This window comes from Heliangelus exortis, chromosome 3, assembly GCF_036169615.1.
Source record: "Heliangelus exortis chromosome 3, bHelExo1.hap1, whole genome shotgun sequence".
Classification (NCBI taxonomy): Eukaryota; Metazoa; Chordata; class Aves; order Apodiformes; family Trochilidae; genus Heliangelus; species Heliangelus exortis.
This window is the reverse complement of record NC_092424.1, coordinates 37770464-37794190: the sequence shown is the minus strand read 5'-3', so window position 1 is coordinate 37794190 and position 23727 is coordinate 37770464. Positions and strand designations below refer to the sequence as shown.

General features: G+C 36.3%; 1 protein-coding gene across 3 annotated transcripts in view; it reads right to left on the bottom strand.

Moving 5' to 3' along the window:
* KIF16B (kinesin family member 16B) overlaps window positions 1-23727 on the bottom strand; it is a 136089-nt gene that overhangs the window by 80921 nt on the left and 31441 nt on the right. For all 3 annotated transcript variants that reach the window (XM_071740235.1, XM_071740236.1, XM_071740237.1), the window contains exons 10-12: window positions 23348-23523; window positions 21271-21336; window positions 18094-18153 (exon numbers count right to left, since the gene is read on the bottom strand). In XM_071740235.1, coding sequence (XP_071596336.1) covers window positions 18094-18153; window positions 21271-21336; window positions 23348-23523 — 302 coding nt within the window. The remainder of the gene's footprint in view (window positions 1-18093; window positions 18154-21270; window positions 21337-23347; window positions 23524-23727) is intronic.

The window sequence follows — 23727 nt, the reverse complement described above, 5'->3', positions numbered from 1 at the left end:
ATTAGTCAAGGTTTTGAATCCCTCCACAATTTGCTTCAGTATAATGAAGGCAGGTCATAGTAGCAGTTCTGAATTTAACATTTGCATTTATCTTTAAGTGTTTAGTTTCACTAGGTAGTATTTTAGCAAAACTACATTTCTTTCATTTAATTTTGAGAATAGAGTTTATAATGACTTTTCTGCTAATTGACAAATCACCTTACTTTTTTCCCCAAAAATAATGTGCTATTTTTCAATAGGTCAATGACAGCAAATACAAGTTGTCACTTAGATGAAGATTTTAATGCATATAAAAGGACTATTAAAAGGTTAAAAACAGCAAAAAAAAAAAAAATTCCTTTTGATCTCAAGGCAAACATTTGAGGATGCTACTATAAGATAGCATAAAGTGCCTTTTAAAAGCTGTGTGATTTTGGGCACCCAAAGTATGAAACAATCAGTGCTTTAAGCTGGCACAAATGGCATTGTACATGGCTGTACATCATGAAATGACTAAGACTGTGGACACACTTCTTTTGAAAAGCTGGTAGATTCAGTTAGGGAAACTAATCTTTTCTTAGCAACTATACACATGTCCTTTCCCTCAAATTCCAGTGAAACAAACCCTATCTTAAACCAAACTCAAATTCTATCATGAACAGTATACAAGATATATACATGTAGGTATAAATATAAACGTACATAATACACTGTCCCTTGACTTGAATTCTTTAAATTGCAACATTTACAGTACAAGTGAAAGACAGGAGAAGACAGACAATTTTGACAATGACATAGAAATGAAAATGTCATTCTAATTTGCAAAAGACTAATACAGTAACTTAACTGCTTTAAAGAACAGCATAAGGGAACACCACATGCTTGAACTGTAATAATAATAGAAGCACCTCAATTTTAATTAGAAACAATAATGAATCCCATCTATAGATGCCAAACAAGATGAGAGCATACACTAAAAAAAAAAAGGGGGGGGGGTAGGTCAAGCAAATAGATGACAAACACATCTAAGATGGGAGAAAGGACAAGATGATAAGAGTATAAACCCCAAAATATACTCATGAGAAACATGTACTGCTTCTATCCATTGAAAGTGTCCTTTAAAAACTGAATAAAACAAGCTATACTGTGAAATCTATAATCTGGCATCAGTCCCTAACAACAAGGCCAGAAGAAATAGACAAAAAAAATAAAAGAAAAAAACAAAAATAACTTAAATCACATTTCATAGCCAAGAAAGACGTCCCAAATATTGACTAAAGTGTAAAGTTTCCATCACATTTTTTATAAGTTCAGATAAAATTGAATGGGAAAAAAAAACAGAAGGTGGGTGAGACTCTTTGCAAACCATGTAATCTAGACTACAGTATATTATAGTATTCTTGCCAGACTGCATTTTTTTGGCAGATATGAGTATTTTTAAAATTTAGGGCCCATTTAGCCAATCAGAGTAACTTAGCACCACTTTGCCAGCTACTAAAAGAAAACAAAACTTCCTTTATAGATACAAGCCTGTGTACATTTTGTGAGAAAATGCAAAGCAATCTACCCAAACCTCAAGAAGTAATCACTGACCTTTGCACTTTGCCAATTGATTTGAACCCCAGCTTAGATAGCTGTCATCTTTTTTGCATCCTCAGAAAAACCTCCAGGAGAGTAGGTTTTGACAGTAGTTTTTGCCCTTTTTGCCATCTAATTCAAAATAATAGAAAAGTCATGTTCACCAAAGGAGGTACAAATTCTGTTATATTTACATACTGTAAAAAAGAAAAAAAAAAGAGGCCAACTTTTCTTCTTCAGTGCTAAAGCTTTATGTTATTTCTATATCACTGGTGAGATTTGAAAGCATTAGTGCACAAACATTGTACACCAAGGAAGCCATGCTTTTCACCTGACTTCTCAGAAACTCCTAACAGGTACTACTGCACCTCAAAATTAAAGATCTAGTTGATGTAATTCATCCTATTATGTAAATTAACTCAAAATAAAAGATTAATGCACTGATCTTAAGTACAGTGTAGCACTTTCCAATGCCTCACAATGACTGGCAAGTAAATATCACGACCTATAACAGATGGAGGGCCAATCTACTCCCAATCCTAAATCTTTGAGGCAGCGAAGACACGAAGAATGTAATAATTGGTGTAATTTTAACTATTTCAATAAAAAGCAGACCAGTTATTTGAGATATTAATTTGAATGACTCATTAACATAAACTGACAGGAGCAAATTAAAATATCTTTTAAAAACAGTGCTAACCAGGACTATGTGACATTAAAGTCAGCCTGAGTTTAACACGTAAAATGGCCTTTTCAATAAAAACCAGTTGACATGTGGATTAATACCAAGAAAAGATCACTGGTGAACAAAAATCCCTGAAACTACTTGTTGAGTTCAGCACAACCTTCAATATGGCTTTACCAGAAGCAACCTATGACAATAAACATTTAAATATGTTATTTTAAAAATGGAGAAAACTCTTCTATTTCCTGTTTAGAGTAGCTTATACTTGCACAAAGCTACAGAGATTTAAGCCTAAAACCAAATATAACCAAATTTTCCCCCAGGCAAATATTTCAATTAATTGTCTTAATGAGTGTCTTAAATTCAGCTAATCAATTTAGGTCTTAAGAGACTGGAAAAATAGCCAAAAAAAAAAAAAAAAAAAAAAAAAAAAAATCCTTAGGAAGAAACCCTCTCAGATTTCCCTTCGTTAGGGATACGATACAAATTCCCTAGATTAAACGAATCTTAACCTTAAAATCCTTCTTTGCCTTTCTGCTATGCTCCCAAAATATAAACCTAACTGTAACTACCCAGGTCCATCAGGCCATAGCCTCCTGCCCTCCACATACCTCAGAACTCCATGGCAATTTGTGCAGCTATTCGTAGACTGAAACCAGAGGAAAAAAGTGAGAGAACATGACGAGCTCACATAATTAAAAGATTGTATAAATAGAGGTAAAAGGTAGAGGGATTACTGTAATTCAGCTGGGCATTTTACACATCTACATTTCAACTGCCCACATCTGTGAGTTTATATTTGCCACATTATCAGTTGCTTTTCTCAGTGAAAAAAAGCTTTCCTTGCAAATATTAAGTAAGTTGGTGTATGTAACCAAAAAGGTAAATGTATATGTGCTTTCCCACGGGGGCCAATGAACAACTCAAATGAACTCCAGAAAAACAAAACTTCACGCTCCTCTTCTTTACCACAGAAAATTCTTGGTTATCTGACAGTCACTCCACCTGAATGTAGAATTTATTGCTTTTCCCCAGAATCCAGAGTGTCCCTGAGGTATGTAATTAATAAACAGATGAGTATTAGAGCACAATTGCCTCATCCGTTTTCCATACTCTGGTTTTCTCAGAGTTCCCATTAAAATGCTGTCAACACAGAAGCTGGAGAAGCACATATAACAGGTGAATCCCATTGGAAGGAAAAAACCCACAACTAAGGACATGTCATTCCTTCATGCAAAACACAGTACATAATTAGGCATCCTGATTTTTTCTTTAATGCTTCTGGACAGCTTATCTTGCTTCTTAAAGAAATGAAGCTTCCCATAATTACTAGGGTATGGAATTTTAAATTGGTTCCCTTGAGCAGAAACAACCAACCACACATTCAACTGAAAATAAACAAGCAAACAAATAAATAAACAAAAGCACAAACAGGAGAAACCAGTCATTCCAGCCGTTGCTTTTCCCTCAAGATTCAAAATATGGTATTTTCTTGAGTTATGCCAGTACCCATCTTGGGCTACCTTGCCAAACGCTATCCAACCGAAGTTAGAGTTATGATACCACAGCCTGAACTCAGGAATGGAAGTGAATGAGGATTTTGATAAGCTTTTACGGGAATGTCTTCATGAAACCCAGTTGGAAAAAACAGCTTTTGACAACCAAAGATTTGAAGGAGTGTTCATGCCTCAGGAAGGCCTTTTTTAACAGAAATTTACCATGCAGAAAATCCCAGAACTGAATGAACCGCATTCAGAACAAATGTTTCACCAATACTTTGTCCAGATGCAACAGACTTTTAACAAAATTAAATGTAAATATTTAACAAAATGCCTATAGAAGTTGACAATTTGAAGACAGACAAGTCTTTAACTGGTCTTAATTATGTCTTCTGGATTTACTTAAGGGTAAAAACTCCAGATGTAGAAACAGTGATATTCATGGATGAACTATTTCACTGGGTCAAAACTGCCTGAAACTGCAAATTTTTTGCTGAAAAGGTTCTGCAAAACACTGAGAGTTCTTTTCCACAAAAGGAAGTTCTGCTGTTAAAATATTAACTACTCCATAGCATTTTAGCTAAACACTGTGTTTTTCAGGTATTCTCAGAGTAAAATGCAACTGAAAATAAATGGGAATTAGGCATCTAAATACTTTCAAGTGCAAACTGATGTTTTAGTACCTAAGAGGGTTAATTTGAAAAACTAGCACATTACCCTCCAACAAATAAGACTGAACCTGCACTCTCTTTAACAAGATTTTATTGGATGAGTCAATCACTGCTGACAAGGTTTTTGATTTCCTTCTAGGAAGACTGGAGTGGAAAGAGAAGGATATTAAGTTATATTAGATTGTCAGGGCTGAGCATTCTCTATACTGTATGTCTCAATAACATCCTCAGACTCAGAGGGGAAAATATAAAAGTGTACCAGAAAAAAAAATATTCTGCATAATAAAGCAATCTTGCTAGGAACCAACTTGAAAAACCCACAATAACAGTAGAAGAAAAATTATTTGGAAACAATACAGATATGCTCACAGAGCTTTTCACATTTGCATTGATGGGTTTAACTCTCCAGAACACATGCTAAAGAGATGAAACAGACTTGCTCCTTAGTTCTGAATGTTGCATTGCTTCTTGGAAGACAGGCAGGCTTTTCATCAAGTTTTCCAGACAACTAGCATATAGTCATCTTGCCAATATCTGTAGCACATATCAGGAAAGAGTAGAAATAGCAGCACTAGGGAAAGTATTGATACAATGATTTAGAATGTAAGAAGAGTTCTCAAAGACTAATATTACTCAAAGAACTAAAACCAGAACAAGAAACTTCTACTGTAAACCACAAGAAAATATTTACTGTGTGAATCAGATCTAGAGGTATGAGGGAAGGAAAAAAGATTTCAAATGATTGTGAAATATGGTTTGGGCTTACTAGTAATCATTCCTTAAAAGATGAAGGGAGCAGCAGAACTGAGTATGTAGCTTGCTATATCTTGGATGGGAACTGGTTACATGAAGACGCTTCTTCCTCTGCAGGCTGACTCCCTTACAAAGTACTTAATGAAATGAGATAAACCTAGACAGAAGACTGAGCAGCAGCTGAAAGAAATTGTGTCTAATTGTGATTGACAAGACAATTCTAGGGTAAAAAAAAAACAACAAAACCAACAACAACCAACAAAAATCAAAAATTCTGTTCCAGAAAACAACCTTGAAATATTTGAGATTCTCATTAAAGTGACACCCTACACAGTAACTAAGAAAAGCTGCTGTGTTCTGTATTGCACCATGAAACTCTTCTCCTTTAGTGAATGTCTGCTAAACAGGCTTTTTTAGTATTCTATACGGCTGAATATACAGATTCAAATTTCTGCCGTATGTTTTACCATGCACAGCCTGACACTTGTGTGGTTTCTTGAACTACAAAGTAAGTTTTAAAACACCTGCCACAGAAGCAGTAGGTGCTATCTGGGAAGCAAAGTAAAGAGAGAAGAAAATATGAAACACACCATCAGTGATGAGAGGGTATACTTTCTAATCTTTGGACATGCCAAAGATACGCTTTTTACCATCTTAGGACTTCACTAAAATGCTTTTGAAAATTAAAAAATATACTCTTCCTTCACAAACAACATATTATTTATTTAATCAACTATGAAAGGGGGTATCAATTCTCTCATTCGTATATATGCTAGGTAAGGCACAAATTCCTACTACATCTTCATCTAGTCAATGGTACAAAGAAAAAACACCACCTCTCTGGCTGCCAAAGTCAGTTTCAGTTTAGTTTAGTACAGTTAAGACACTTCCAAGAGAAAGAAACTTCTACTATCTAAAGTCATGAAGAAAACCACAACTGAGAAGAAACTTTCTAATCAGAATTTTTTGCTGTCTCCTAGAGCTTTAGGCCACACAACCCTCATCAATCAAGAAAAGCCATTAAAGAGTGTGCAACAACCAAGATCAGAAATCTGTATTTTTGATGTGAACTACTTACTGTGAAAGTGCAGGTGCTCCGGCAGCAGCCCACACAGGCATCAATAGCTCTCTGAAATGAATGTCAATTAAAAAGGCAGATGCAGAATGCAGAACTGTTCAAATGAGGAGTAGCTAAGGTAGTGAAGCTAAAATGATGGAAAATTAATGATGCTATTCCTTTAAACAATAAGAAAATTACAGGAGCAGTTCTTAGACTCATACGGCCAGCTTACCTTTTCCACTTTTCTCAGGGGTGACTAAGAATAGGACAAGGGGCAACAGATATAAACTGGAGCACAGGTGGTTCCATATAGATATAAGGAAGAATTTTTTCACTGCGAGGATGAGAGGGCCCTGGAAGAGGCTGCCCAGGGAGGCTGTGGAGTCCCCTTCCCTGGAGACATTCAAAACCCACATGAAGCATTCCTGTGTGACCTTCTGCAGGTGACACCTGGGATCTTTCGAGGTCCCTTCCAACCCCTAACTTCCTATAATTCCATAATGGTTTTATTGTTTTGTCTTTTACCCTCAAAACAGATTACATGTTGGCTGCTGCCATGTAGCTGTCTGCTAATACACAGAAACTATTTTATTTCAGTGGCAGCCCAAAGCACCACCATACTTAATATGCTGCAAAGACTTCCACCAGAAACCTTGGCAAAATCAAAGTAATTTTGCAGGAAGCTTGGCCTTCAATCCTAGAATTACAAAGACAAACTTAACAAGTTGCAGTGCCTGCTCTTTGACACTTTAGAGCTTGTACAGACAGAACTACTATTGACATCTGAGAAAAATTCCCTGAATAGAACTGCAGGATTTGGCTAATTGTAAGGAGAGGTGTCTGTTTGGCTGCTCTAGCTTCCTGGACACTACCCTGCAAAATCCTGTTTTCCAGTGGCTTATAAAACTTAAGCCATCAAAGCTGCCATTTTCCATGCTGGAGCATCTGCTGCAGGCTAGTTTCTGCTCCCACCAGCATGAGTTTAAGGGAAAACTATTCTTCTATTTTAAGAAAATGAGGCACACAGAGCATTTTGCTATGTCTCAAGAGAAGCAGGCTTTACCTCTTCACAGTTTCCTGTGTGTGACAACACTGACCGTTCATTAGTCTCAATGGAAATATAAGTCCACGCATTGCAGTGTTAACATTCCAGGCAGAGAACAAGACTTTTCTTGCCATCAGTGATCCTTCCCAGCAGGAGGTACTACACTTTCCAGCTAAGGGAGAGCAACTCTGTCTGCCCTTGATACTCTCCATGCTGGTATCTAAAAAGGGGAAGAGCCTGGCTGGAAGGGAATGAAATAGGCTATCTTAATTCATCCTCATCTCCCTTATGCATTACAATACAGTCTTTAATTACATGATCATATATTTTCTACAGGACCTGTGAATAATTCATTCCATAGACTGTACTCTGGGAATGAATCAAGAGAATGCAGTGAACTAGACTATTATCTACAGGACTCCTACCTCATTTGTTGCTAAAGCTGGATGATGAATGAGTCATGGAATTACAGAGGAAAAAAAAGTAGTCTCATAGCTAATACATTTATTAATTTTAAAAGCTATTTTGTTTCTTGTATGTTTCTTAGGGGATGGAAGGATTAAGAAATGTTTCACTTATCTGCAATTCTGTTTTGTTTATTTACCTAGTAATTAATCTCTACTTCTGAAGATCACTTTAAATCTATTAGTCCATTTCACAGGACCAAAGTGTGACCCTCACTACTGAAAGAAATTGAAGTTATTGCATAGTAGCATGGAATAATGATCAAGGAATAAAAACAGACTTCAAGCCTATCAATGCAATAGCAAATTCTTTTGCAGGGGTAGATACACAGGCTTAGTTGCCAGCACATTGTTTTCCTTCAGAGCCCAGCTACTGAGGGATAGAGTGAATGAACTTGAAGAGACACACAGAAGTCAAGAGACTGGACATGCCCTATCCTTGTTCAGGAATACAGCCTGATTGCAACATCATCAGATTTGTGCTGCCATCTGTGTTTAAGACACCTCTTAGTGGATTTCATTAAAATTATCATCTCTGTTGTTGGGAAGAACAAAGAACAAGCACATCCCTCCAGTGGCACTTCTGCCACAGCGTGGCTGTATGCATCAAGGCTACACTCAGCTGTCAATTAAGACATTGTCAGGTAGACAACAGTACCACGTACTCAAAGCTACGAGAATCATGTCGTAATAAACTCAATATATTGCTAAAAACACTGGCAGAATAAAATGGTTCTAGTATTTCATATCCAATAGACACTGCCATTAGAAACAGTTCCTTTGTGAGGGACTCAGATAAACACATGTTTTTCATCTAAAATGTTGATGTCTGAATGTTGCTTTACTCTCCCATAACCAAGTCAATGAGGAATTTATATTCTGTCTTTTCTCCATCTCACTATGTCTCTGCTGATCCTTTAGAATAAACAGCTTCCAGGGTATATTTCTTCTTCTATTTTCTACAGGCTAAATCAGGAGCTTCCACTGCTTTCAATTTAGCTTCCCTTCCTGCCACAAGAAAATTAATAGAAATGCAGACCAAACGCCCAGGAGGAATTGTTGAACAAGTGGCATCTGAGCTGCAGAAAGGATTTCAAAAGCAACTTACTCTGTCTGACTCTCTCTCATTTGAAAACCGCCTACAAGCCCTAGGGATGGATTAAAGCTTAGCATGGCCTGGATATTCTACAAATGCAAGGCCCCATTTGTAAGGAGGATGGCAGCAAAATACTTGGGAGTATGGTTATTCCTAGAAACCGGAGGGCCTCTTTTGGAATGCACTGCCTGGATCAACCGAACTATTCAACCCTGCCTTAATCCATAGCTGGTGAGATCAGAAATGGCAGACCCCGACCGTGCTTCTCTGATGGTCCAGGCGGTTTCAAGTGAGAAAAACGTTTTATAACTGAAATAAAAAACAATCAGTAGCATTAGGCATCTCTTGACAGCAACTTTCCAGCAGAAACTGCAAGTTAAAAATGGTCAGACCACCACAGAGGCATCACAAGTAGCTAAAGAGACTGCAAGAGAGAAAGGAGGTTTCTTAATAACATCAACACAGGTGGTAGGCAGACTTGAAATCAGACAACTATTTCTTTTGAAATCTGCTTTTGACTGCTGCACTTAGCATCCCCCAGGTGGCTGGGACCCTTTCAATAGTGTTTCTATTAGGAAAAGAGATACAGTAGATCAGTAGCACCAGTTCCCAATTTAGTATTTTTTTCTCTCTGACAACAGCAAGCCAATGCTGAGAGTGGAAAAAAGCACTGCAAAAAATCATTGGTGAGAGAAGAGCAATGAGAGCTGCTCTCCTGAAGAAAAAAACATTGTATATCTCAGGACAACCATATAACCCCTTAAAAAAAGCTTATGTTTCTTTTGTTTTACAGAAAGTTCTCTCCATTGTATCTTCTTTCTTCTCTCATAGGCAAGCTTACCAGACTCCAGCAAGGGAAATGATCATGTAAAGTAATACTCATCATTTAATAAAGGCATCTGTCCAGTAATTCAGTAAAGCCATGTTTGGATGATCTCTGTCCCAACTCAAATTCCAAAGCAGAAGTTTGTGCTATCCAATACTACAAAGATTCTAGGCTGTAAATACTTTAATTTTTTTCATAAAGAAAAAAGAACTAAGGGGAAGGGGTAGCGGGAAGCTAAAGGTGTATATGATGATTTTATGTCCCCGATTCTGAACCAGTCACTAAAAAACAACAAGTCCATTTATAGAGGCTTTGGAGGAGGGAAACTATGTGACATTTAGTAATGAATACTTATTCCAACTTTAAATCTTCTGACTAGAATAGATGATTTTATGGAGTACAACCACTGCAATTAACTGCTGCACCTGGAAAATAAATACATAATGCACAAGGCCAGGTATAAGAAAACAAACCCTAAGAAAACCAGGAGCTAAACTAGATCTTATTTGTCATCAGTTAGGAGGCAAGAGTTGTGGGTAAATACCATACCAGAATTGAGAACAGTGAACATTTCCTTGTTGTCAGACAACTTTCTCAAAAAAAACCATGGGAAAAAGCCAATAAACTTATTAAATTTTAATGTACTGAAATTCAATTATAAATCTACAGAAGTTATTAATGAAGCAAAAAACATTAAAAGAAACAGCTATAAAGAGAAGCTGCATATCATTGCCACTGGCTTGTCAACTGCAACATACATTAAAAATGAATACAAATAGCAGACTGGGCCTGGTGAAATATCTGTATGCCCAACAGATAGTTTGTTTTCTCAACTATATTTCCTGGTCAAATAAAAGATAGTACCACCCCCATAAGCTGTTCTTTCATATTCCTAAAGCTTAAGAGATACAACAGTTAAGGAAATAAACACATTTTTAAGGTTTTATCTAAAATACTTTGTCAAAGATTCTTGTTATACAATCATTTGAAAAGAAGAGCTGAAAAATGTACTGACAAATAACTGCAATAATTTTGAATGTATATAATCACGTTACAGCGCATTTCACTTGTAAATTGTCGTTCAGAAGGTTTTCTGTCAAAACAGTTACTCAGGTTCTTTGAGACTTGCTCCTAAACCAATGTTTTGGCATTCTCATAATCTTATTTTAGCAGATACGAACAGTGAAGAAAGTCAAGAGATTGCTAATCATTTTGCCTTAAAATATCTGAATTAAATCTGAATTAAGAATGCAGAAGAATCTGATTCTTGTATCTGCAGCGACATCTAGTGTGAAAAACCAAAAACCACATTTAAGCATCCTTCTAGAGAAAGAGAAGTTATTCTCATTTATTATGTGATTTCTGACTGAGATAGACAAGAATCATTAACATCAGCCCTTTCAAAACATTCTTAATATCTTGTCTTCTGCACAACACTCACAAGGCAGCTGAAGGGAACCCTAATAAGCATAAGATGTTAAAGAGAGTCTATTTAATGCAATGTGCATTTTTTTCCTTCCATACAAATTGTTTGATAAATGTATATATATATCATAACTGCTGGAGGGCAAACAACTGTTAAGAAAGCACATGCACCTAGGAACTGAGTTGATACTCTATTTATTCTGACAGCTTTCCTAAAAGAAAACAAATTCAGCAGTAACATCTGACTGAAATTTGTTCTGCCAGCTCCATAGATTTGACACCCTATTTTAATTCTGTAATGATTTCTAAACCTCTTCCTTAAAAATTTGAGCAGAAAACATAACTTGTGGAAGACAGGAGACAAGAACTGGAAGCATGCAATGAGTGTTGTTTAATACAGATGACAAACAGAAGTTATAAACTAAGAAATAAAATTTGTTCAAACGAAAGTACAGATTTAAGTGTCCTGCTGTAAGTACACAGTTATGCTCCAAACACAGCCAACAACAGACATTCTAACCAAACTTCAGCACCAACATGTCTAACTAGAAACAAATTTACAAAAATGATTCACTCACTGAAATGCGAAAAAATCCTTAGAAACAAGTGTTATTCCTGCCAAACATACAAATAAACACATATGCCGAAGCTGAAAATGAACAGTTTAAATACAGTATCATACATACACGAGTTTTTATATAAATGCACACCATTCCTGTAACTCCTTCTTTTTCATTCAACCTATAAATACAATCAACTTAGGACCTGTGTTCCAAAAGCAGCCCAGAAGTCTCAAAAGTAACAGGTACTTCTAAAAGGTAGGAGTAAAGCCAATATTGGTATCTTTTTTAAAAAATTCATAATACACAATTTTCCAACTCTCGATTTACACAATGATAAAATGATTGAAGTGATACAAATAATTACATATATCAAGCTGTAGATTTTTGTTCATCATGTAATTATATAAGTATGTACATACATACATACATACATATATACATCTATATATATATAAATATTTTTTTAAGCTAATCCTTAGTGACTTAGGACAATTACATTACACCTTAGGTTCCTAATCTTATTATGGAACAGGTACAAAACCAATTTCATTGGCTGCCAAAGGCCTTAGATTGGGGAAGTATCACAACTACAGGTTCTTGGACAAGAAGTGCATGCCATGACTAAGGAACAATCATCATTAATAGTGATGTGGTAAGTGCTTTTTAGAAGTTCTAGCTTGGTCTTCAGGAACCCAAGACCTTCTACAACTTCCCTACTCTCAAACCATTAAAAAGGGCATTTAGGAGACAGAAGAATTTTATGTAAAAGTTGCAGGTGCGAGCTGAGAGCACTTTTCAGAGGTCTGAGCACGTTAAAATAAAGATGTGGAAGCATGAAGAAAACAAGAGCTCTCTGAAGAGCAAAGTACTGGGGCAGAAGACAAAACAAGTGAGAAGCAGAGAAGCAACCAAGCCAGTCAAGGTCAACAGGAAGTAACAAGAAGGCATAAAACAGGAAAATGGTCATGTATACCCAGCCTTACAGGCAGCAGCACTGCGATAAAAGTATATAAATACCATTCAGCCACTCCAGTTTAAAAGTTATCTTTAAATGCAAGTAAATGTAGGCTAATGCAGCATTTATATAGAAAACAACAAAGTGGTCTTGACAGAGTTCATTTTGGTATACAAGTCAGCATGGAAAGGAAATTAATAAAATCAAAATCTATTAGCTTCTGCCACCCTAATCAGCACCTCATAAAGGGCAACACAATTACTTTGAATTTTGGTCTCCTAGTGACTTTGCTGGGTATAGCCAAGACTCATATCTAAATAAAATTCCCCTGCTGAGTTGACCATGTCTACCAAAATAACTGGTATTAGTCTCTATTTATCACAGCAAGGTAAAGAGTATTTCACCTCCACAATAAAAGAGGCGTGACATAAAAAAGACATACTAGCAACAGTTTCCTTCCCTTCTTAACAACCATTGTTAAGCCATAAAAATGTACTATTAACCAGTACTCAACCAAAGGAACACACACACGCACAAAGAATAAAAAAAGATCAAATCAAACAGTGTTCAATAACATATTTACACAACATGTGGTAAAGTACTGCAGCTGAATCAGTATTAGTGACACAGACTCATTCTCATCAGTAAGTCCAACAGGACAAACCTAGCTCAAGCAGCAAGTAGTTAAACTACTGATCATGGGAGCAAACACACACACACAAAAGGACCCTGCCTTTTCAGAGACTCTGTGAAGACAGATCTCTGCATCCTTTGACACCAGCTGAGCTCTGCCACACAAAGCTAATGACATTATTAGAATCAACGGAACAACAAGTTACTCAATCTATTTAATACTTAAAAAATATGAAACATCTAAATACCTTAACACTAGGAGGTTAAGGTGTTTATGACATATATCAAGGAAGGCAAAAGCTAAAAGTCAAATCAATTTCTACACAAACAGGGGAGAAGAAGACTTTAAAAGGAAGCTGGGAAGATAAAACAGCTGAGAATTATATAAAGGAGTACACATTTTAAAAAGATTAACATAAAAGCTGCTAAAGGTTAGAGAATGAAATTGGAACAGCCACAAAAGATGACAAAAATAAGATGCCAGGAAACGAAAAAAGATTTCTAGACGAATGACAACAAATACAGTCAAATATAGCAGCCACATCAAAAGAAGATTTGTACCAATTAAAGGCTCAAAGAAAGAGACAATTCAAAAGTTAGACAGGTTACCCTGACATCTTAGAAAGCATCCACAGGAACTACAGACCCCAATATTGATCTTAACAGAACAATAAAAAGAGAAAAAGAATAAAACAAGGAAAAAAGCAAAGTTCTTCTTCCATCCTCCTCTTCTTTTTGGAGATACAGCTATTCAGGCTCCAGAGGAACCCAGACAGTTGCCCTGCAAAAGGGTTTCTTCCAAATACATGAGAGAGAGAGGACAAGAGGGAGAGAGGACAAGAGGGAGAGAGGACAAGAGGGAGAGAGGACAAGAGGGAGAGAGGACAAGAGGGAGAGAGGACAAGAGGGAGAGAGGACAAGAGGGAGAGAGGACAAGAGGGAGACAGGACAAGAGGGAGACAGGACAAGAGGGAGACAGGACAAGAGGGAGACAGGACAAGAGGGAGACAGGACAAGAGGGAGACAGGACAAGAGGGAGACAGGACAAGAGGGAGACAGGACAAGAGGGAGACAGGACAAGAGGGAGACAGGACAAGAGGGAGACAGGACAAGAGGGAGACAGGACAAGAGGGAGACAGGACAAGAGGGAGACAGGACAAGAGGGAGACAGGACAAGAGGGAGACAGGACAAGAGGGAGACAGGACAAGAGGGAGACAGGACAAGAGGGAGACAGGACAAGAGGGAGACAGGACAAGAGGGAGACAGGACAAGAGGGAGACAGGACAAGAGGGAGACAGGACAAGAGGGAGACAGGACAAGAGGGAGACAGGACAAGAGGGAGACAGGACAAGAGGGAGACAGGACAAGAGGGAGACAGGACAAGAGGGAGACAGGACAAGAAGGAGACAGGACAAGAGGGAGACAGGACAAGAGGGAGACAGGACAAGAGGGAGACAGGACAAGAGGGAGACAGGACAAGAGGGAGACAGGACAAGAGGGAGACAGGACAAGAGGGAGACAGAAACCATATTATCTGTACCACCATCACCAGTCCAAGACATGTCCAATCTGACAAGCACAGATATGAAGGATGATACAAAATGTTCACAGGTGACAATGACATTCAGCCATACAGACTACTCTGCATCACATCCAGAACTGACAACACTGCAAAGTAGAAGAGTCCAACATACGCAGCCTAAAGACGCAGACAGTGATGGGAAATTGTAACTCCAGGTGAACTACATAGACACAAGTGTCAAAAGGGGATAAAAGTTACAAGCAAGAATGAGGGAGAGTACTTGGATGTTCATGTCAGCTGCACAGATGGCACTCTGACAACTGAAATAATTGAATTTTAAGCTATGAAATACTTTTTATCAAAAACTTGCTATTCTCTCTTCCTCAGTATTTTCTACTAGCCGGATAATATTTTCTGTTCTCTATGAATTATTCTTAAGGTAACATTTAGAAGTTGCTAGTCTCATTTTCAACAAGGTTCAAAATAACTGGCAAGGGTGAACAAGTTTGAGGAGCATCTTCCCTGCAAAACAGTATGCATCACTTCTTTGTCAGGCCTGATGAAAGAACTGTATTCAGTAAAAGACAGGTAATTTTTTTCCAGCAATATCTGTTATCTAGTAGAAGATACCAGCATGCCCTATGAACCTTCTTTCTTCTATTTTACAAGGCTTATGCAAAATCCTTTCAATTATTTTGTATTTAAACATTAATGGATTTTCTTGTCAGTTTGTGAGAACAATTCAAAACCAAGTGAATTCTATTATTTAGAGCCTAGTAGGAAAATGGAGGAGGAAAATCCATTCAGCTAGTAGCAAGAGCACTTGCATCTGGCAGACATATAAAAGTAGGTAGTAGGCAGCTGTTCACATGAATTTTCAAAATCAACAGCCTAAAAAGTTTGGAGTAGAAAGTGTCAGGATTGAAAGGCAAAAGGTTTTTAATTCTCCAAGCCTGCTACAGGGGAGGAACTGAGCAGCAGCAAATATCTCAGGACTGCAAGCCCAGGTGGGAAGAAGCAGGTTTTAAACATAAATACAAACATGAAGCTTAAGTTCATCCATTAAGTTCTTCACCTTAATGAAGAACGTCCTCAAAGTTACTGGATTATGTAATGGAAAAAGTTGCAGTTGTGCCTGCAGTGGGGTGGACATAGGGACACAGTCTCATTTCTCAAAGGGTGCAGAGATATTCTGGTTTTACAAGTGAATTGTGTGTACAGTCTGTGTGTGCAAGAGGGTGTACATCAATAATGAAACAAAAAAGCCAGTGAACTTATAGGAAGTCCATTACATGAAATGCCACTGCTCTCTAGAATTCAAAATCTGCCTTTCTGCAAAAGCCTGGCGAACTCCTAAAAAGCCTTTTTCCACTCATATGCTTGCATTGATTTCAGGAATTGTTAAATAAGAAGTGAATAAAACGACAGACAGCTTCAGTAAAATGATGTAAAATAAAAAAGTTCAATGAAGAAATCTTTTACAGATTTACAGTTTTTCGCTGCCAAGAACGTTTTATCAACTACCTTTAACCCAGAAGTGAAATATAAGCTATGTTCATGTACTCCAATACCAGTGCATAACAGGGCAAAACAGAGAAGCAGTATGACTTAAATTGGCAAAAGCTCAGTACCAGAAAAGGAGAATTACAGCTTCTGTGTTTAAGTCCTTTATATTAAGTTATTTAAACAATGCAGCTTTCCCTTGCTTATATGAAGAGTTCAGTTAACACCTCCTACATTTCTGTAATTTCTGTGCAAGAATCAGGGCATTTCCAACATAAAGCTTTAAAAACTTCCCATATGCTACATCACGTTCACTTTCACAATTGACCAAAATTCCCAAATTCTCCATGTAACAATGAAATCCCCAATCCAAACGCGAATAAAGTAACGATTAATAAAGTTCTGTTCATGTAGGAATGCTTCAAAATAATAAAAATCACACTGAAATAAAGTGAAATTGAAACCAAACTATCCCTGAGGAATATGCAAATGGTAATTCCCAGTTCAGTATCTGGACAGACATTCAACAGCCCATTCTGTCACACCATCTGCCAGCCCTGCTCTGTTTTCTATTCTATTTGTGCTTTATTTTTATTTTTAAGCACAGAGCCAATAAACTTATTTGGAAGTCCGATAAAAGACATGGTGATGAACTTTACAAAAAAAATTAAAGGAATCAGATAGTGGTTGATAGCAAAAAATCAGCTACAAAAATAACATTTCAGATTAGTGATAAGGAGTATTTTTTAAATTGCTTGAATTGTACTCCAAACAAGTTTATGTTCAGCACATACAGCAAGTCATAACAGCCTAAGCTTTGTTTCCAAAATTTTCATTTAACAGAGTAGGTATAACTTTTGGAAAAAAAATTGTTAGTCTATGTAATGGAAAAGAAACTGCTTGAATTATTGCTCTGTGTGTGCACACACGTGCCTCTATGCATGTATGGAGCTATAAAGTAGCCCATTACAATATGACCTCAGACTATCACCTGATTCACAAGCCACATATCAACATAAAATCTTACCAGTACAACTGGACACCAGTACAGAATAAACATGTAAAAACCACAAGTCTTGGTTTCCATTATGCAAAAAACACAGTACAGATATCATCAAGCTGCCCTCTTGGATATGTACACTAAACCTACAAAAGGCAAGAGAGTGCTGCTGTGAATTTAACTGCTCCAGAAATAGTCTGGAGTCATATAAAGAGTGCAGTGCAGGCCAGCTTATGTGCATCAGTTGCAAAAATCCCGGTGTTTTGGTCTCCAGAGCATGCTTAGGTCAGAGGCATCTGGTTGGTTTGAAGAAGACATACTGGAGGAGATTCAACTGAAAAAAATCCCACTGAAAGTTGTTTTTCAAGTTTACAAGCCATTTCTGACCACAATGTGAAAAATCTGTATCCACTATGCATAAGATTCCCTACGTGAGGTGATTATTCACAGGTCTTGATATAACACAAACACCAAGGGGATGAGGGACACACCTGTGCTGGCCCCAGGTTTTCTTCATCTGAAACTCAATAAAAACACTTAGCATTTTAAAAACTTGGAGATAGATGTTTTGCACGGAGGTCACTATGAAGAACAGAAAAAATTGTCCTCATTTTTATTAATAATTTTTAAAAATCTTATTAAAAACTACTATTGTGTCTGAATATTTACTCTTAAAAACTCCCAAAAACTAATGCTTTGGAATAAACCAAGACTGAGAAAATTTCATGTTACGAAAAAAAGGAAAAATGTCAATGTAGAATGGGAACTCTTTTTTTATGGAAAAGCTCTAAGGCTTGTTCAAAAGCAAAGTTGAAAAATTATATATTTTCCTTACTTTAAGAATATCTTGGGTTTCATTCCACTTGTTTGTCCACTCTTTGGTCAGTTCTTGTACCTATAAAAGAAAAAAAAATTGGATTAAAAATTTAATTGGATTAAAAAAACCTGCATCTCTTCTGAAGTCCTTGATAATACATTGTCAGAGAAGTACTAAATATTTGTGCAATTCTTTGTGAAGTTTAATACTTAAACATTTAGAGATCTGTTGCTCCTGCAGTAAGTGGTCATATCAATGATTTCTATCTCTCAAGCAGGAAAATTACAGAATTCTTATATAGAGTATAAACAGAAACAAAGGACAGAGATAGCCACTTGAAAAAATAGCAGGCACTTTCAAAGAAATGGAATCATTCCACAAAACACTTCATCGGTCCTACGAGGTCTACTGCTACAGATAGATCCTGCAGCTGTAACAAGATGACAGCTCCTTTTCGACAGCACAGATACGTGTGCTCAGGCTAAAATACCCTCCAGAAATTGCAAAGGATGCCATGCAGAGGAAGAAGCAGACATGCAGCCATCAGGAGGGAATCAGAGAAAAGTCTGCTGCAATGTAGAAATCACACACCTGGTTGAAATTGGCAAAGTGAGAAGCTGCTTGCCAAGCTATTACAGACAGGCACAGCACTGAGTATGAACACTTAAGTTTTTGTCCTGCCTTTCCTATTCATCCAGTTGTCCATCTCCTAAGATAATTTTCATAGCTTGCATACCAGTCAAGGCTCTTTTCATTTCAGAATCTTTCAGAATTTTTAGAAAAAAGTGGAGAGAGGGTGCTTCAGGCAGAACCAGTGGCTCAGAAAGCTCTGGCTGACTTGGAATCATTATATTAAATAGAATATAAAGACTTCTATTTTTTTAAGTCACCGGATTTCTGTCTAGGAAATAAATACATAGATTTTTAAAAGCATATACAATCTTTTATTATTTGAATTCACCTCAACTGCAGAAAGATGGGGGGAGGAACAACCCAGCTATGTCCCTTTATTACTTTACATACAAAATCACTGTAGGGAAGAAAAAGATCATCAATGCATTTCCTCCAAGTACTTCTACATTTGCTACCTGCAGTCTACTACCCTAAATGTCTTCACAGATCAGCTGCAATTTACTGGCTGGGAACTAAAGATTCTCACATCTCTACCTACATCTCAGGATTTCATATGAAAGTAAACACATCTTTCAATGCATAGTATCTCTCCTAATGCTGCTAACCAGAATATTAAAACAAAAAATAATTTAAAAGATTAGAGAAAAACATGTAGGTCCATCATAAGTCCATCAGAAGAATTTATATTCCTCAGAAATCATTTAAACAATATTCTTACATAAGGACAAATCAACTTATTAAAGAAGGCTACCATATTTTTGTCAGATAATTTAAACATGGTAATAAAGTCTTTAGATCTGTATAAACAAATTAATTATTGCCCTAATTCAATTGTAAAAAAAAAAAGCTTCAACCACTGCAATATCTACTAAGAATTTTCAGTAATTATATCTATTGTAATTATCATGAATAGTAATCACATTACCTCCTAATGAGGCTGACAAAATATGATAAAATATGTTCAATATACTCCCCACACAGAAAGGCCAATGCTTCTGAGCAGGACAAGCCATTATTACTGTCAGAGCATGAATAACATACTCTAATTAGCATACAGTCAGCAGTTTCTATTATTCAGATACTCTTAGATAAAAGCTTTATGTTTTTACAAAAAAATAAAAGCATATTAACTACACTTATTAACAGTATTAACATTCATCTTTGGATCAACCAAAAGAATTTAAAACCTAGTATGAATATGAAAAAAAAAAATCTGCAACTGAAGTCTAAATCTGTAACTGAAGTTACACTATAATTGAGGTCCTACCATAATTATTTAATACAATACAGTAAGGATTCCTGCATAGAAACTCTGTAGTAACAGAGCTGTAAAACATGCTCCTTGCAGAAGCTGGGCTCTGAGGTCTTTTTTGCAGCTATGGTTCATACTGGATCCAATATATGTATCATTTTTTTACTGAAATTTATTTTTAATTTACGACTTCTCTAAAAAGTATTTCAACATCTATAAAATTGGTATTACCAATGGGAATCCTGAAAAGCAGACAGATACTGTACCAATTACTTAGATCAAACAGGATTCTCAAAGCAACGTATTCATTCTCTAAATGCAAGGGTCTAAGAAGCATCACTGTAAATCTTACAATTTAAACAAGCTAAGAAGCCCCTTCTTTTAAAGGCATCATATCTACATTTGATGGCCATCTTCTTGTCCATATTCAGAACCAAATATTTACTGCCACACAGCTGAATTATTCCAAATACTTTCCCCTCTCCTCTTTCCAAGTCTGATTAATGCTATTTTTAAGAACACTTTGACATAGGTTTAAAAAAAAAGGCAAATATAGAGAAAAGAATTAAAACACAATTATAGAATAAAGAATGAAAGATTATGAATTTAAGAAATGAGAGTAGCATTATATCTATATTCTTTGGACTCTAAAAGTATATCTAAACTGTCTGGGAGTCCTTCCCAGCCTCTACATTGGGCTGAATTATAAAAGCAACTTGGTATGAGGCACACTATGAAGTACACAGAGATGTCAGATGCTCCTAAAAAAAAAAATACAGCTAATACAGCACTGAACATGTAAATAGCCGATTTAAAGACTGAAAGGTTCTGAAATCCTACCCCACAACATAAGTTACTGATTACTTGAAAACATTAGAGAGTAGACAGTTTTCCCCTTATTTTATTTTCTGCGCATGGAATATTTTGTTAGGGTGACTACACACAGAGTAGTAACAGAGTAATTCTGATTACTCTGATCCAGTAGCTTTTCCCTCTCTATTCTATTTACAAATATACTTCTTAGTAATGCAAGCTGGCCTGGGAACAAATATCATGTTATATAGATATTGAAGATATACTTTGTTCTTAGTTATAATGTTATCTTACACGTGTAGGAAAACAAAATTAGAAGTTCACACCTAAGTGTCTGGGGTTTTTTTTAAGCACAAGAACAATTCTGTTTGTTGGGAGAAAATGTAGTTATGTACCAAAAAAAAAAATTTCCTGAATATTACTAACACTCTTGCATCTAGACCCCCCACACTCCCCTTTTTTCTATTTAGGAACTGACTTATGAAAATGTAACTCACCCTTGCTTCATTCTGCTGAAGTTTTTCTTCCATACTTAAAGCTGTTGGAGAATCCAAGAGTGCAATCTAGAATTGCAAAAAGTAAACATCGACAAGTTTAAAAAAAGGGAGAAAGAAGTAATAATTTCTGGTGAAACCAAACAAAAGAAATCAAATTGTTCAACTTTTTTATTATTTAGCATAAAGTGTTTAGAGCTCCAACATACATCATTTTGCCTTGAAATACTGCAAACAGTAATCAAAATAATCTAAAAGCAGGTATTTCAAACACAGATCTTTGCAGTACATTACTTTCACTCTCACTATGTATCACACACATGCAGACACTGAAACTGAACACACATTTATAATGGGTAATTCCTGATATGTCTATCTTTATACTTCCGTTAAACATGAAAATTTATTATGCAAGAATAATTTACCATTTTGCTTTAATACATATCACTTATATTTAATAAATATCTATTACGGTAATTGGCCTTAGAAAAAGGAAAACTACTATAAAACACACACACAGAGCAATACTCATTGTTTATGTCATCTTCTACATTGAATCCAGCACTATATTTTGATAACCAGTATCTTCAGCAATCTACAGAAGCATTTGCAATACAGTATTCTGGGAATATAACAGAAAACCACAAACGAAATTATACAGAGATTTATATTCTACTGTGCACATATAACACCACCTGCTGTTTTACCAACCATCACAAACTCAATTAACTTAAGCAAGTTCTTTATTGTCTCCCACACAGCCATCTATCACATCCTACAACTGAACCAGATTTATTTTGTGATATCCACTGTTTTACAGCTTGGAACTAGGTCAAAGCATTAGATCTTCAAAGGCATCCAACGTATATTTATTTTGCTCACTCTAAATCAAATAATATTTCAAAAATAAATTAATTATCCCCTCCTAAAGAATATGGGAGAAACACAAGTATAATAGTAATTCAACACCATAAGAGTTTTCTAATTGTTTGTAACAAAGCAGAGCTCTCCGCTTTAATCATCTACAATATCACTGCTTCCAACTGTGATCCCTTTTCAGTAAATGTTTTATAGCATGAAATGTAGCTGAAGTACTAGTCTTCTACTAAAAGTCTATGCTGAACTGACATTTCACACTGCACAGCCCATCTAAAATAAAATTAGATAGTTCTAGAAATAGAGCTGAAGTATCATTTCAGATACTTCCAAATCAAATTTGCTCAAGGATGAAATCGAGCAGTCCCGAGTGACATTATTCAGAAGAGTCAGCAGGCCTGAGCCAATTGCATATTCAAAGAATCACAGAATGGTTTGGGTTGGAAGGGACCTTAACAATCATCTAGTTCCAACACCTCTGCCATGAGCAGGGACACCTTCTGGTAAACCAAGCTGCTCAAAGCCCCATCCAGCCTGGCCTTAATCACTTCCACTTTCTCATTGCTAGGTTGGTTTCACCATGCTGGAAACAGAACTAAACATAAGCCTAACTGAACCTGTGTAGAAAATGTCTACAGTGGCTAATACTGATAAGAACAAGAAAGAGAATTGAGCAAAAGGGAAGTATCATGTGATGTGTTTTTACATAACTGAAAATACTTCAACATATTTAGGGTGCTACATGCTTTCTAATGTACTGTGTAACCAAATGCAAATAAAATGTATTGTTCAAATCTGTCCATACTACTACATTTATGCATGTTCAATATTTTATACTTTCTACTTCTTTTCAGATTCTAGATAAAGTACTTCTTCAGTCCATCAGGCTAACCCAGGAAAAAGTTACTGCTCAGTCTCCTTATGCTGTGGTGACTACTTTCTCCACAGCAGACTGTAATCAAGCTCTGATTATATTTAGAGGAAGCTAAAAGCTTTGGGATGACAATTTTTCCCCCCTTATTTTAAAAGAGGTAATCTACTGGCCATATGGAAACTGATTCAATCAGGAAAATAATATTCACTCATAGCCTCATAGAGCTTGTTTACTCAATTCAATATAATGAAAGGTAATTATCTTGTTACATTCTATAAATAGAAGTTATAAGTTAAGAAAAATCACACATAAATTTCAAGTAAAGCTAACCTGATTCCCTTGAGCAAGCAGGGCTTTTAAGCGGGCTATTTCAGCTCTCAGCTCACGGATTAGTTTGACGTTAGGATCCTCATTAATAGTAGGCTTGTTGATGATGTTTTTGGCTCTATTTGCATAGCGAAGAGTACTTAAAGTTTCTCCATAATTGACATCAGCAGGTGAAATAGCTAAGGAGATGAAATCAGAAACAGTTTATAAAGCACACGATATTTCATTTAGTAAAGTTAGTTTATATTTTAAAATTAGTCAGATAAACTTCATGGGGGTGAAGAGACAGAAACTTATGATTAACTGCTATGGCTGTTCCAATTCTTCATCTAGCTCCACTTTTTCAACATCACTATAGTTTTGCTTACATAAACACTGTATTA